The sequence below is a fragment of the Oreochromis aureus genome, linkage group 22 (assembly GCF_013358895.1).
Source record: "Oreochromis aureus strain Israel breed Guangdong linkage group 22, ZZ_aureus, whole genome shotgun sequence".
NCBI classification, from domain to species: Eukaryota; Metazoa; Chordata; class Actinopteri; order Cichliformes; family Cichlidae; genus Oreochromis; species Oreochromis aureus.
In genome coordinates this window covers 40,279,801-40,294,831 of record NC_052962.1, presented here as the reverse complement: position 1 = coordinate 40,294,831, position 15,031 = coordinate 40,279,801, and the positions used below count along the sequence as shown (strand labels likewise).

Here is a 15,031-nt window from a genome sequence, read left to right as displayed (position 1 = left end):
AATAGGCTGTCTTGCAATTGTTGAGGTCACTAGTGTGTGCCCCATTTCTTCCAGGATCACTCTCTTTATAGGTTTTAGTGGACTCCTAGTACTGTGAAGTGGTTTCATGGGACAAAGGCATTGTATTCCAAGATCTGGGAGACTGTAGAAATGAGCAGTGATGCCCTTCCTACCATCTTTCCAGAAAAATAAGTGATCTGGAAGCTGTTAGGCTTACTTACAGCAGCAGCACTTTCTGCACCTGCATAAACTCCAGGACACATTTACTAACAGTGTTTGTTGCTGTATGTGCTGCAGCTTTGAATTTTTTATTAATATATATTTTGTTAATATTTTGGCTATGGTGTCTTGTTATGAAGTGTACAAGAGTAAAAGTGTTTTTAGCATGTGCTTCAAAGCTAAGTTTGACTGGGAAACTCAAAGCTCAATAGTCTGTATCAACAAAAACTCACTGCAGCCTATGTAATATTTGATGCGTCATAATTTATTCTACTCTAGCTTGCAAATACATTTGTGTGGCAATGTCATGCACAACACACACAACTATTAGATCCTTAAGATCAAACCCGTGTCATTCTTTTGGTCCACTGCAGTGCAGCAGTCAAAAAAAAAAAAAAGAATAAGTGAAGTGGCCACAAATGGCCAGGATAGAGCCCAGAGTGCTTATGCTGTTACACTGTAATCCTTTATTAAAAGTATGGACATAGAATCAAGTGAACAACATTTTGAAATAAGTTTAATTGGAATTTTGTACTATGCAAAAACAAAACAAAAACAACAACAATGACATATTAAACAAAGAAACAAATATAACAAACAGCCAGTGCCTTTATTTGTCCATTACATGTCAAACATAGCACTGACCCTTAGTCCCTGCTCATCAGCACATGCTTTCAAAAAGAGCTCCATGTCTTCTGCAAACTGAAAAACAAAGAGGAACAAGTGCCTTGCTCCAGTGTCTTCTTCCTCTGACATGTCTCTTAAGACCCTCTGCTGGTCCCCTTGATTTAAGGACAGATATTTTGGCATTGTTACGTGTCCACGGAAAAGTGCCTTATTTTGGACAACCCACTGCACAGCAGGACGCAGATCTTCAACAACTGCTGGCTCCTGTGTCGGGCAAATGGGGATAAAAACATAGCTATTTCTCAGTTGCGGAACAGTTTTTTAACAGTTATTCAAATGTCACTAACCATTTAATTACACTACTGTTTAGTGAATACTGACCTGACTGACTTCCTGGAACTTGCGCTTTTTCAGTCTGAAAATGGGCACGTGTTGTCCTTCAAGCACAGCTTTGGCTTCCTCTCTCCAGTGTGCAAATAGCTTGCCAGAGCTTAACAGAAAATTTTGATATTGTTAAGGTGTGTAAACTTTGACACAACATAGAACAGAAGTCAAAATATAAATACCTCCTGAGATCAAAGTTCTCCATCAACAGCAAGCACCACCATTTACGCAAGTAGGGCATGTCTGACTGTAAAATATTAATATGAAACATATTTAACAACTTTCAAAAGATTCAAGACTCCATTGCTGTGAAAGTAAATAGGATACTTACTATAGTATAGTCAAATGGTGCATCCAGTGCCACGTACAGAGCAGACTATTTGGAAGAAAAAATAAAAATGTCATTTTTTTAGAAGCTTAAATTAGCTTCTGTATGAATCTCAAGAAGAGAAGAGAAAAATTACCATCAGCATGAAGATCCCACAGTCATCTCCATAGTCTTGGCTTGGAAAACCCTGTATTACATTGAAAATAAAGGCTCGTTAATAAAATCCCTTAAAAGAAGACTAGTGTAATTCATATTATTCACCATACACTTAAACTGGCACATACCTTCAAGTCAAAGCTCTTTTTTTCTGACCACTGCCCGGGAATGATCTTCACTGCAAGATTCCTTTTTTTTTCAAGACAGTTACATTCACAAGTTAACAGACATCATCATGATGGGTGTGAAATGTTTATTGCTAATAGCACCAACTGTAACTACAGGCCTTAGGAACACGACCTCAACAAAACAGCATAACAAAATGAAAAAGTACAGTCACATGCTCACAGTTGGTCAAAATTAAGCATTTTCAGCTTTAATTTCAGGTTGGCATATTTTATAAACTAATATTTAATGGTGTTTTATGTTAAACTAGAACATCTGAAGACCCTATTTATGTCAGAAACTCATCTAAAGACAGCATCACTGACTTGATCAGAATGTGAAGATGAGAAATAGAATAAAATGTTGAAGCATCATGCTGATATAGTTTATAAAAAAAGCATGTGAGTGTACTGTATGTGTGAACACTCAAGATCAGCAGAACATGATCTGGGATGCACTTAACCTGGAACACCTGAAAATTCTGGAACAAACCAAAAATGTGACCTCAAAAGTGAAACATATTGTTGGCCACCAAATCCTGCCTTTGTGTATAATGGGTCAAGAAAGAGGATTTCTCTTTTAGGTGGCCTCAGTACCTAAAAGACAGTTAGCCATGACTTCAAACCTGAAGACAATGTCATTGCAAGCGATCACAATCAAAGACTTTTGAAACTGCGTCATAAAAGCTTGAATACATCTCAGACACATAGCAAAATTCTAACAGTTTGTATGTGTCAAAAAACAAGACTTACACACAACTGGAAATGACCAGGTGTCCAGAGAGGGAGAACAATGATATCCATCCTCTGAGCATCAGTCTGAAACACAATTTTATTTTTAAGTATTCTGTATATGAACTCTCACCAAAGTTATAAAAAAAAAATCATTTTGATTATTTGCTTGTTTCTTTAAAGGACGGTACACTTACAGGAAAGGACTGCAATGGATCACAGCCATAGGGTGCAAGCCAAGTCCGGGTGACATACAGATTTTCTATGTAAATGCTTATCCCCTAGAATGTAAAAACAGCACATTTAAAACAACAACTCTTTAAATTAAAGCTTGACAATCATCATATACAACATACAGTACCTTTGACTGAACAATTTTAGTGATAAGCTCAAAACAACCATTTCCAATCTGAAACAGAAAAAATGATCAAAAAAATGAATGTACACTTTATTATTTCATATTCATATGTCAGGGACCAAGCAGTAAAGCATAAAGGACACGGGTGGTTTTAACTTAAAAAAAAAGGGGTTTTATTGACCCAAAAATATAAAAATATATTTAACAAAGCCAAAACATAAACAGGCAGACCAGTAAAAGCGGTCAACTCAATAAACTAAACTCAAGATAATAATTAACAAAACCTCAAACAAACATATGATAAACTGACCTGTTGAAATGACACACGGGGGAACTTAAATACTGGTTTAGCTAAACCAAATGACACACACGGGGGAAAACAAAATGGCTGCCATATAACCAACTAATACAAAACAATTAAACAAACATGAAACACCCCCCAGGCAATGAAGCATGTGGTGCTATCCAATTAGGCTGTCAGTGGTACTTCAGGTCTCCCAGCCCTTTGCCACACCTTTTGCCAGACAGGAGAAGACGCCAACCCCCAGGTAACTCAAACAAAGAGAGATGTATTAATATAACATAAAAACAGAACTTAGACCTTGCAAGGTTAATATGTGTGCACGCCATATAAACATTGGAAGGTGTGATGGAAAAATAAATACATTTAATAAAGAAACAATATTGAACAATAAGTAGGATATTTTAAAGTAGTGACTGTAAATTAAACTAAAGTGAATCAACTGGTGGTGAGGTGTGGAGCTTACCATGTGTGGCATGCCATCACACACCTCCCCTCTTCAGAGCTCTCGCTGGAACAGCGAGAGAGATAGTCAGCAGTAAGGTTCTCCTTGCCTGGTACATGGTGGACAGTGAATCGGAATGGCTGTAAGGCCAGGTACCAGCGGGTAATTCGCCCATTTGTGTCCTTCATCTGCTCAAGCCACTGGAGTGCTTTGTGGTCAGTTTCCAAGGTGAAGTCTCTTCCCAGTAGATAGTAGCGGAAGGAGTCCAGGGCCCACTTGATTGCTAAGGTCTCCTTCTCTACTGTGGAATACCGAACTTCCCGTGGAAACAGTTTCCGGCTGATGTAAGCCACTGGATGGCGGCCTCCCATGGTTTCCTGAAGGAGGACAGCTCCCAGGCCCCGATCTGAAGCATCAGTCTGTAATATGAACGGTTCATCAAAGTTGGGACTGTACAAAACCGGTTGCTTACTTAGTGACTGTTGGATGTCATGAAATGCTGCCACTGCCTCCTCTGTCCACTGGATGTGATTGGGGGAGCGTGATCCCGTCAGGTCTGTGAGCAGAGCTGCCCTGTTAGAGAACTGAGGGATGAAACGACGGTAGAAACCTGCCATGCCCAAAAAGGATCTCAGCTGCTTCCTTGTTTGGGGCAGGGGGGATGATTCCATGGCCTCGATTTTGCTGACCTGTGGCCTGATAACCCCCTTGCCGATGACATGGCCCAGGTATTCTGTCTCAGCAGCAGCGAAAACACACTTTGACGGATTCACCGTCAACCCAGCTGAGTGCAGGTGGTCCAGAACAGTTCGCAGGTGTTCCACATGCTCCTCCCAGGTGTTGCTGTGGATAACAATATCATCCAAGTAAGCAGCAGCAAAGTCAGAGCAGTCACGTAATACCTGATCCATTAGCCGTTGGAAAGTGGCTGGAGCTCCATGTAATCCAAATGGCAAGACTGTAAATTGGAAAAGCCCCCATGGTGTTCTGAATGCTGTGAACTCTCTGGACCGTTGAGTGAGTGGGACCTGCCAGTAACCCTTACACAGATCTATTGTGGTCAGGTACCTTGCTTTTCCCAGACGTTCAAGTAGATCGTCAATTCTTGGTGTTGGGTAGGAGTCAAACATGGATATGGAGTTCAGGTACCTGAAATCAATGCAGAACCTCATACTCTCATCCTTTTTGGGTACCAAGACCACAGGGTTGCACCACTCGCTCTTAGATCTTTCAATGATCCCTAGGGATAGCATCAAATCGATTTCCTTCTTCAATGAAGGCAGCAAACGTTCTGGGATCCTGTAACTTAATCGTCTCACAGAGGCACCTTCTCGTACCACAATATCATGTTCGACAATGTCAGTTCTCCCTGGATTCTCTTGAAAGACTGCTGATTTACACATTTCTCTCACCTGCTGCTGCTTGTCCTCTGGGAGATGGCTGAGATCATAATCTAGAGAGCCAGCAGGTGGTAGATATTGCTCATCTGCTTCATCTTCTTCAGGCACTCGCCGTATGAGCATTGCATCCGCCTTGTGTTCAATACGCTCCACCCACTCCTTCAGAAGGTTTATATGCAAGACCTTGCTGGAGCGCAACTGCCCTGGGGTGGACACCTCATATGTGGTGGGTCCCAGCTTCCTCATAACTTCAAATGGCCCCTGCCACTTTGCCAACAATTTGTTGTTGTCACTGGGGAGGAGCACGAGCACCTTTTGTCCTGGCTCAAACGAACGCTGACAAGCAGATTTATCATACCAAGACTTCTGCTGCTGCTGGGCCTCCTCCATATGTGATTGAGCAAGTTCGCTCATTTTCTCCAACCGTTCTCTCATCTGAATGACATAAGACAAAATGTTCTTGGGTCCCTCCTCTGCCTTGTCTCCCTCCCAGATCTCCTTTAACAGAGTTAGAGGGCCACGAACCTCATAACCATACAACAGCTCAAAAGGGGAAAAACCTGTGGAGGCTTGGGGGACTTCTCTATAAGCAAAGAGTAGATATGGCAGCCACTGATCCCAATCGTTACCATTGTCGTTGACAAACTTTCTAAGCATCTGTTTCAATGTCTGGTTAAAGCGTTCTGTCAGCCCATCAGTTTGAGGGTGGTATGGTGAAGTTCTCAGACTCCGGATACCCAACAACTGATAAACTTGCTTTAACAAAGTAGACATGAAGTTAGTGCCTTGATCAGTATTTCTCGTGGAAACCCAACTCTTGCAAAGAACTGCACTAAACAAAATGCAATGGGCTTGGCCTTTATAGATTTTAAAGGGAACACCTCAGGATATTTTGTGGCATAATCTGTTACAACAAGCATGTAACGATTTCCTGCTTTGCTCCTCTCAACAGGCCCTACAATATCCATTCCAAGACGCTCAAAAGGAGTGCCGATGACAGGGAGAGGTTGGAGTGGAGCTCTCTGGGGGATTTTAGCAGAAGTTATCTGACACTGTGGGCAACTTTTACAAAACTGAGCCACATCTTTGCTAAGACCAGGCCAGTAGAAATGATGTTTGATGCGAGCTGTGGTCTTGTGTTTACCAAGGTGGCCAGCCCAAGGAATAGAATGCCCCAAGGTGAGAATGGCGTTTCTCACCTTCTGGGGAACAACCAGCTGCAGCACAGACCCCTGCTGACTGATATAGAGAATGTCATTTTGCAAGATGTACTCACTGTTGAGAACTTGCTCCACTCCAGGTTCCTTTTCTTTGGCCTTCTGGAAAAGAGATATTACAGATTGATCAGATTTTTGGAGGTCAGCAATTTCAGTTGGAATATTAAACCCTAGGGGTGACGATGTTGGCTCAGCGTCTGTTAGTGTCTCCACAGGTGAAAATTTGAATTTCTCCTGCCTTCTTTGTCTGCTTCACCACAGTTGTTTCAATCTCCTCATTAAAAAAGGGCAGGGCACTCAGGGTCTCAGAGTGGGTACTGACTTGCTTAGCCTGAGCTCTGGTAACGGCTAGATTACACTCCTCAGTCTGCTCAGACTCCAACAAATCAAAAAGCACAGGAAGGCCACGCCCTAACACAGCAGAGTAAGGCAAACTGTTCACAACACCCACATTCAGCAGACACATCTGGTCCTGAACTTTAATGTAGATGTCAGCTGTCGGATATCTTTTCTCATCTCCATGGACACAACAGCTTGAAATTGTATCACTGGTACGAACAATATTAGGTGGAGCAAAATCTGAGTGAATAAGAGACCGAGAACTGCCAGAATCAAGAAGAGCATTGAGTAGAACCCCATTCACTTCAATCTGACTCATTTTGATGGATTTGTCACTCTCCTGCTCAGGATCAAGATTAGAACGGGGGGCGAAGCACATTTGTACCATTTTAGCAGAATTTCTTGGGCACATAGGTTTCGTATGGCCCTCTAATCCACAAAGATAACAAATGATCTTCTTACCGGAGGCCTTTGGTGGTCTAGTGGTAGACTGAGGGGTCTTACTAGTGCTTGTATTTGCTGAATCATGTGTGGCATGCCATCACATCATAGAAACAAAATACTTACAGTCGATTCCATTTGTTTGTTTAAACCCAGTGTCCAAAAATCTGCCCGTGTGATGCATCCAGAAGACGTTTCAACAATCAGCTCATCTTTGGGTCTGCTGATGTCCAGAACATAGTTGAGCTAAAAAAACAGAGAGGTGTCATAGACTGTGGAGGACAAAATCAGATAAGCACTAAAAGTTGCATTTTGCGACATCTGAAAACTTTAACATACAAGCTGTTGTTGGCCAGGGTGCGGTACAAAACATCATGATGAACGGCTGGCCAAAATGTTCTCAGGCTTTGTCAGAGCTTCGCACGGTGGTCCACACAGGTCAGGAAAAGTTGCATCTGTTGACCTATAGGCTTTCTTGTTGTCAACTCTTTCCTGAGGTTCTATAGGGATTTTAACAGGTTTCAGACAGAACACTACATAGAATGCATATTAAATGCATACAAATGCAAGAAAAATAAGCACTATTTATAGAAGGAAATTCATTTGAAACAGCATGTAACAAGTTCGTTTATGAGCCCTCAACTACAACAAGATAATGAATGCAAGATTATTATTTCACCTATATATGACAATCACCATTCAAAATAAGAAATTTTACCAGTGTCACCAGACATTGAAGGTGCTGGGTTCAACACCGTTTCTGTGGTTTCTCTGGGTTTATTGCACACCTGTGGGGCTAGGTACACAAAGAAAACAATATAAACACACAGATAGGAACAAATCTAACATGTGAACAATGGTAGCGTTCTGGTCATGAGACAATGCATGTACTTACCTACGACAGCTTGACCCAGTGCCGACAATGAGATGTTGATCTTTCCAAGTCGACCATGTCTTAGCTGCCTCTCCAGAAGTTTCTGGTTGGTTACAGTGTTATAATGATGAGTTATATTTCTCATCAGAAACACATGTGTGGATGGACTCGTATTACTTAAAAAGTAATTGCTTTTCCTCATGTTTGCAAAGAACTGTTCAACAACTTGACTGTTCAGCCAGCCTTTCAGCTCTGGGACAAGTTGAATTCTGCGTAATATGTCCTTGGGATCTTTTGTATTTCCCTCATGAAATCTGTCATACAGGACATAATGGTCAGATGATCCAGTGACAGGATGAGGATTTTCATTTACACTATCCATCCTTTCATGTAGCCATGGAAGATTCACTTTCAGGCTTCCATCCTGTGCAGCCTTGACATTTTCCTCAGTGGGCTCAGCCAGTCGACCTTCATGTGGATGAAATGGCAGTTTATCAGGAACCCGCAAATTGGTGTGTGCCACCAAACCCCTCGCAAAATCGTAAACACAGACGTTTGGCATGTGCTTCCAGGACAGGAGAAGGTCAGCAAAATCCCGGGGACTTTCAGCACGAAGATTAAATTTAACACTGTATACAATGCCATGTGGCCATAGTATTACAGACAATCAGAATCAGAATCAGAATCAGAATCGTGTTTATTGGCCAAGTATATGTGCAGACAAATACAAGGAATTTGGTTCCGGTAGATGGTGGCTATCAAGCACAGCAATGTAAAAACACACACACACCCACACACACACACACACACGTCTATATATACATTACACATGCATACACATACATACACAAAGCTGTGTAAACCAACTATAAATAACTAAACTTATGTACATAAAATACAGAAATGAAATGAGGTGGAATGAATACTACAAAATGTACATAAGGTGCAGTTGCAGTCTGGCAGTGGGAGCAGTGTGACAGGTCAACTGTTTAGAAGGGAGATGGCGAGGGGAAAGAAACTGTTCCTGTGTCGGGTGGTCCTGGTCTGCAGGCTTCTGTACCGTCTGCCAGAGGGCAGCAGGTCAAAAAGTCTGTGTCCAGGGTGTGAGGGGTCTGTGATGATTTTCCTGCCCGTTTCCTGGTTCTTGAGAGGTACAGATCCTGGATGGAGGGCAGGGGGCGCCGATGATCCTTTCTGCTGCCCAGTACAGTCCGCTGCAGTCTGCTCCTGTCCTGTTTAGTGGCTGCACCATACCAGACTGTGATGGAGGAGCACAGGACAGACTCAATGACTGCAGTGTAGAACTGGGTCAGCAGCTCCTGTGGAAGACTGTACTTCCCCAGTTGTCTCAGGAAGTACATCCTCTGCTGGGTCTTTTTGAGGATGGAGTTGATGTTGGTCTCCCACTTCAGGTCCTGGGAGATGGTGGTACCCAGGAACTTGAAGATCTTTACAGTCGACACAGGGCTGTCTGACATGATGAGGGGGGCAGAGTTGGGGATGTCTCCTGAAGTCCACTGTCATCTCTACAGTTTTAAGAGTGTTCAGCTCCAGATTGTGCTGACTGCACCAGAGTACCAGCCGCTCAACTTCCTGCCGGTATGCAGACTCATCACCATCCTGAATGAGGCCAATGACGGTGGTGTCATCTGCAAACTTTAGGAGTTTAACAGCCGAGTTCTTGGAGGTGCAGTCATTAGTGTAGAGGGAGAACAGTAGTGGTGAGAGGACACATCCTTGAGGGGCACCAATACTGAGGGTCCGAGTTTCAGAGGTGATCTCCCCCAGCCTCACTTGTTGCTTTCTGTCTGTCAGGAAGCTGGTGATCCACTGACAGGTAGCTGGGGACACGCTGAGCTGGGAGAGTTTGGAAGAGAGAAGTTCAGGCACGATGGTGTTAAAAGCCGAACTAAAGTCCACAAACAGGATCCTGGCATAAGTTCCCGGGCGGTCGAGGTGTTGCAGGATGTAATGCAGCCCCATATTCACTGCATCATCCACCGACCTGTTTGCTCGGTAGGCAAACTGCAGAGGGTCCAGCTGGTGGCCTGTAATGTCCTTCAGATGGGCTAACACCAGTCGTTCGAAGGATTTCATGACCACAGACGTCAAGGCGATAGGTCTGTAGTCGTTCAGTCCTGTGATGGTGGGTTTCTTGGGAACAGGGATGATGGTGGAGCGTTTGAAGCAGGATGGAACTTCACACAGCTGCAGGGATCTGTTGAAGATGCGAGTGAAGATGGGAGCCAGCTGTTCAGCACAGGTCTTGAGGCAGGAGGGTGAGACACCGTCTGGTCCGGGGGCTTTCCTGGGCTTCTGTTTCTGGAATAGTCGGCTCACATCCTCAGTGTGTATTCTGAGTTTCAGGGAGGAGGAAAGGGGGGTGGGAGGTGTGATGGAGGTCGTTGAGTCTGGATTGGAGAGGGTGGTGGTGGTCGTTGAGTCTGAAATGGGAAGGGTGGTGGTGGTCGTTGAGTCTGGATTGGGGAGGGTGGGGGTGGTCGTTGAGACTGGATTGGAGAGGGTGAGGGTGAAGGGGGGAGAGGTGGAAGGTGTGTTGGGGGTCAGTGTCTGAAGCGGTGTCTCTGGGGAGGGGAGGGTGAGGCGTGGGAGTCTGTCCGTCTCAAACCTGCAGTAGAATGTATTTAGCTCGTTGGCCAGGTCTTTGTTTGCTTCAACAGTGGGTGGGGGGCGTCTGTAGCTGGTGATTTCCTGCAGGCCCCTCCACACTGACGCAGGGTCGTTGGCTGAGAGCCGTTCTTCCAGCTTCTGGGAGTAGATCCTTTTAGCTGCTTTGATCTCCTTGGTCAGTGTGTTCCTAGCTTGCTTGTACAGGGCCCTGTCACCACTTCTGTAGGCGTCCTCCTTAGCCTTACGAAGATGTTGGAGTTTAGGGGTGAACCATGGTTTATTGTTGTTGTATGTGCAGAAGGTCTTTGTTGGCACACACACGTCTTCACAAAAACTGATGTATGATGTCACAGTGTCCGTGAGCTCATCCAGGTTATCAGATGCAGCTTCAAAACAGTCCAATCAGTGCAGTCAAAACAGTCCTGCAGTTCCTGCTTTGCTGCGTTAGTCCACTTCTTCACAGTTTTGACTACAGGCTTGGCACGTTTGAGTTTTTGCCTATAAACTGGAATAAGATGGACCATGCAGTGATCAGAATGTCCCAAAGCTGCCCGGGGCACAGAGCGATAGGCATCTTTTACAGTGGTGTAACAGTGATCCAGTATGATGTTGTTCCTGGTGGGGCAGTCTATATGCTGTCTGTATTTAGGGAGTTCGTGGTTGAGGTTTGCTCTGTTAAAATCCCCAAGGATAATTGTAAAGGAGTCCGGGAATTTCCTCTCCAGGGTGGTGATCTGGTCAGCCAGCTCGCACAGTGCGTTGTTCGCGTTGGCCTGAGGAGGATGTAAACTCCGACCAGCATGAAGGAAGAAAACTCCGTGGTGAATAAAACGGTTTACAATTGATGAAAAGACTTTCCAAGTGTGGGCTGCAGTGTTTCTGTAACACTGTGACATCAGTACACCAACCTTCATTAATGTAGAAGCAGACTCCACCACCCTTTGTTTTCCCTGAGAGCTCCGTTTCGCGGTCCGCCCGGTGAAGTTGGAAGCCCGGCAGATTTAAGACAGCGTCTGGGACACGCTCACTAAGCCAGGTTTCAGTGAAGCAGAGGGCAGCAGAGCGTGCAAAGTCCTTGTTAGTCCGGTTTAAGAGCAGTAATTCGTCGACTTTGTTTGGAAGAGAGCGGAGATTCGCGAGGTGAATGGAGGGGAGTGCTGTGCGGAATCCTCGCCGACGTAGTTTCACCAGTGCACCAGCGCGGGTCCCCCGTCTACGTCTCCTCCAGGAGCCACAGAGAGCTGCTGCGCCCAACTAAAATCTCCAAAAACTTTCCGGGTTTGTGAAAATGGATAAGAACTATAGTGAGATGACTGCCTGATGTTTAGCAGTTCATCTCTGGAGAAAGTGATGTGGTCTGAGTGACCAAAAGCGCAGAAAATAAACAAAAACAGGAAAAGTGCGAGAGAGCGCAGTACCGAGGCTGCCATCCGCGGCGCCATCTTGAAATCATTCCTCCTGCCAGCAAAGATTTAAAAAGTTGTTTGTGATTGTAATTACATATTTTAATGCTACTTCTAATAATCGCTAAGTGATGCTTACCAGAGGCACCCCATATGCTTTGAAAGACCTTATCATATGTCTGCCTGTTCTTCATCTTCTCCCTCAGTCTGGTGAGGAGATCAAAGCGGGATCCTTTGGAGTCGATGTTGCATGCTTTACACAATTTTCTCACCACTCCAACCTGACAGTAATTAGGGAAAAATGTAAATGGAACAACCCCAGAACTTTATGTCACATATTCTGAAAACATAAAAGCAATGTTACCTTTTGTTTGGCGAGTTCATCCAACAGACGGTCTTCTGTGACACTGCTAAGCTTTGCTTCATGTGAAGAGCTTGTTCCTACTTTTTGAAACTCTGTGTTAAGCACAATGTCACTTGTTCGAGTTTCACTCCCGATCCATGGTGCCCAGTGCGTGTAACTTGGTGGAACTGAAAATGGATTCTTCACGCCGCCTACAGAAAATGGCATGTTTTTATTTACAATCTAAATTACTTTAAAACACTGAATGACTTTCAATAAGTTTTTGCCATCACTCACTTGGAAAAAACCCACGGCTTATCATTTCCAGGTGAATAGAGTTCCAAAAACCTTCAATGTCACGTTCACCATTGAATTCTTCCGGGGCTTTGAGGTCACTCACTATAATAAATTGACTCATAAGAACAAGCACATAATGTACACAATGAACTATAAACACAAATGTACATTAAACTTACCTGCTAACTTGAACACCCCTTTTCTGTGTAAGTCCATAACTACCACAGGGGGGTGAAACCCACAGTTTATGCAGGAGTACATGTAGTCTGTGTCAGTCAAAGCCTCAAAATGGCAATAAGCATGAAAAATGGTATCCCTAGAAGGAAACTTCACTCTTCTTAAGCCCTCCAATGAGCCAATGACCCTTGAAGCGGATACATGGTTCTGTAATATGACAATAGGGTGAAGAAGACTATGATTACACAGATATTTAAATTTGGGCACCAACATATCATAATGACACAAACACATTTTTAAAGCAATCTTCAGATGAGTATATTTTATTTTTGTGATCCTCACCTGCAGATTTTCTCTCAGAAAAAGGCAGAGTTCAAGAGCCAAAACAACGTGGTTGTCAAAGTTGTGAAGCCCATCTGTCCACTCCTGGTATCTGTAGACCATGTGGCACCGAGGACACGATCTATGGTGTGTTGAAACAAATCACATTAATGTCAAAACATTAGTATAGGAACAATTATAACTAATTATTTCACACTGATGTTTAATCTTATTCATTAAAACTTACTCTCAGTCACTCCCATCATGCTGACAATCCTCGCTTTATTGGTAACTAGAACAGCCTCATCAAGTTATGGGTGCTCTGGGCACACCTGGCACAACGTTTCACATGGAAAGAGCTGTTTCTGATGATCCATTTTCTGTGAGATGACATTTTCTGGAAGAGATCCAGGAATTTTTCTCTCTTTAAAAATATAGCGTATACTCCTTTCGACGGCAGGATTGTCCTCAAAGGAAGAACTCTCCTGAGTCATCTGTGATGGGGTGCCTGATGATAGTGGTACAGTTGATTTGAAGATGTCTCTCTGTGTCTGAAAGAGATGCCATTTAGCTATGTTTTTATGAGGACATGATATTCGTGCCTTTGCACAAGCACAATGCCAGGTGTTCCTCAGAGCATTGTAAGTCACAAATATTCTGCCAAGACGGCAGAAACTGTGTATTTCTGGCTCAAATACAGACAAACAGATCTGTGTTGAGGATCCACCAAAATCCACCCTCACACAAAGTGGAGCATGTGCCATCTGGGCAGCTTTCTGTCTCTTTATGCATGTAGCAGCTTTGGCCTCTCCAAAAAAATTTAAGGTCCACCATTTCCATCACGATGTGCTCTTGAAGAAAAACCTCCTTTACAGTTTCTCGGCAGTAATCTAGTGAGCGAAGGTGCTCACATAAACTGAAGCCTAGTCCGCTCCGCTGGGCCAGCAACTGGTATTGCTGACATTCCTCCAGCTCACATCTGATATTGTGAGACATCCCCCATGTTTTCCTCTGAACATGAACTGGCACAGAAAACCCATGGCCAGTTCTCTGCACAGCAAATAACCCTGTAGTTTCATCTACACAAACACACTGCAGATGACTGGCCAGGGAAACATCTATTGATCGGTTGGAGTGCTTCCTCATCATGTGAGCCTTGTAGTTTTTGGTACGAAGAGTAAGGCCACAGTGAGGGCATGTCATTTTCATGGGCTTTCCATCAGCTGCAGTTTTATTGAACACAGAGGGTAGAGCATAGGAATGTTCTAACAAAGATTCAGAAAATGGTTCAGATACCGAAGACAAAACCTTGGGGGGGGAGATGGGGCTCCTCGAAGAGTACTGCCGGAGGAATAGGGGTCTCCTCGGAGAGTTCAGCGGGGAGCAGTCCTGATAATGGTGGCTGACTTGGCATTGAAGAATGCTGACAAGACAATAAATGCCTTGCCATATCCCCACGCCCTATGATTGTAATCTTACAGACAGGGCAGTGAAAGTGTCCTGTTGTCCTACAAGGCAGCCTGCACCGGCATATCATTTTATCTGTAAGAGATAAAAAACAAACAAACAAACAGACGTAATTTAAATGTAGTTGTATAGAATGCAATCAATTTATCTAACAATTAGATTGTACATGTTAACAAAAACATCCAAGCCAACCTCAATAATGAAAGCAAAATGGTGTGGATCACAAAAGTTCTGTCAAGAAAAGTGGTGAAAAATATATAAATATATATCTATCTATATATATCTATCTATCTCTCTATATATAGAGATAGATATAGATAGATAGAGATAGATAGATATCTATCTCTATCTATCTCTATCTATCTCTCTATATCTATATATCTATCTATATATCTATATCTATATAT

The 15,031-nt window shown here is 43.5% G+C and overlaps 1 protein-coding gene across 2 annotated transcripts; it reads right to left on the bottom strand.

Annotated features, from left to right (window-relative positions):
- Positions 1–709: 709 nt before the first annotated feature.
- On the bottom strand, positions 710–3,007 carry LOC120435767. 2 transcript variants are annotated; one of them, XM_039605872.1, is made up of 9 exons: positions 2,972–3,007; positions 2,808–2,891; positions 2,632–2,697; positions 1,843–1,903; positions 1,695–1,745; positions 1,562–1,606; positions 1,413–1,477; positions 1,228–1,336; positions 710–1,110 (listed from the first exon to the last, which is right to left on the bottom strand). In XM_039605872.1, exons 2-9 carry the CDS (start codon positions 2,861–2,863, stop codon positions 841–843), a joined length of 723 nt encoding a protein of 240 aa, XP_039461806.1. In that variant the 5' UTR covers positions 2,864–2,891; positions 2,972–3,007; the 3' UTR covers positions 710–840. The 2 variants fall into 2 exon arrangements, 1 of the variants encoding a protein (XP_039461806.1); XR_005609899.1 differs by lacking the exons at positions 1,413–1,477; positions 2,808–2,891; positions 2,972–3,007 and having other exon boundaries at positions 2,632–2,694.
- Between the last annotated feature and the right edge of the window lie 12,024 nt (positions 3,008–15,031).

Excerpts from the sequence above, each read along its gene's own strand:
- LOC120435767 (XM_039605872.1), bottom strand. The coding sequence starts at position 2,863 with ATGTCACCCGGACTTGGCTTGCACCCTATGGCTGTGATCCATTGCAGT. Across the intron at positions 2,698-2,807 it reads ATCCATTGCAGTCCTTTCCT|ACTGATGCTCAGAGGATGGA; the intron begins GTAAGTGTACCG and ends ATTGTGTTTCAG. Across the intron at positions 1,607-1,694 it reads GTGGGATCTTCATGCTGATG|TCTGCTCTGTACGTGGCACT; the intron begins GTAATTTTTCTC and ends TCTTCCAAATAG.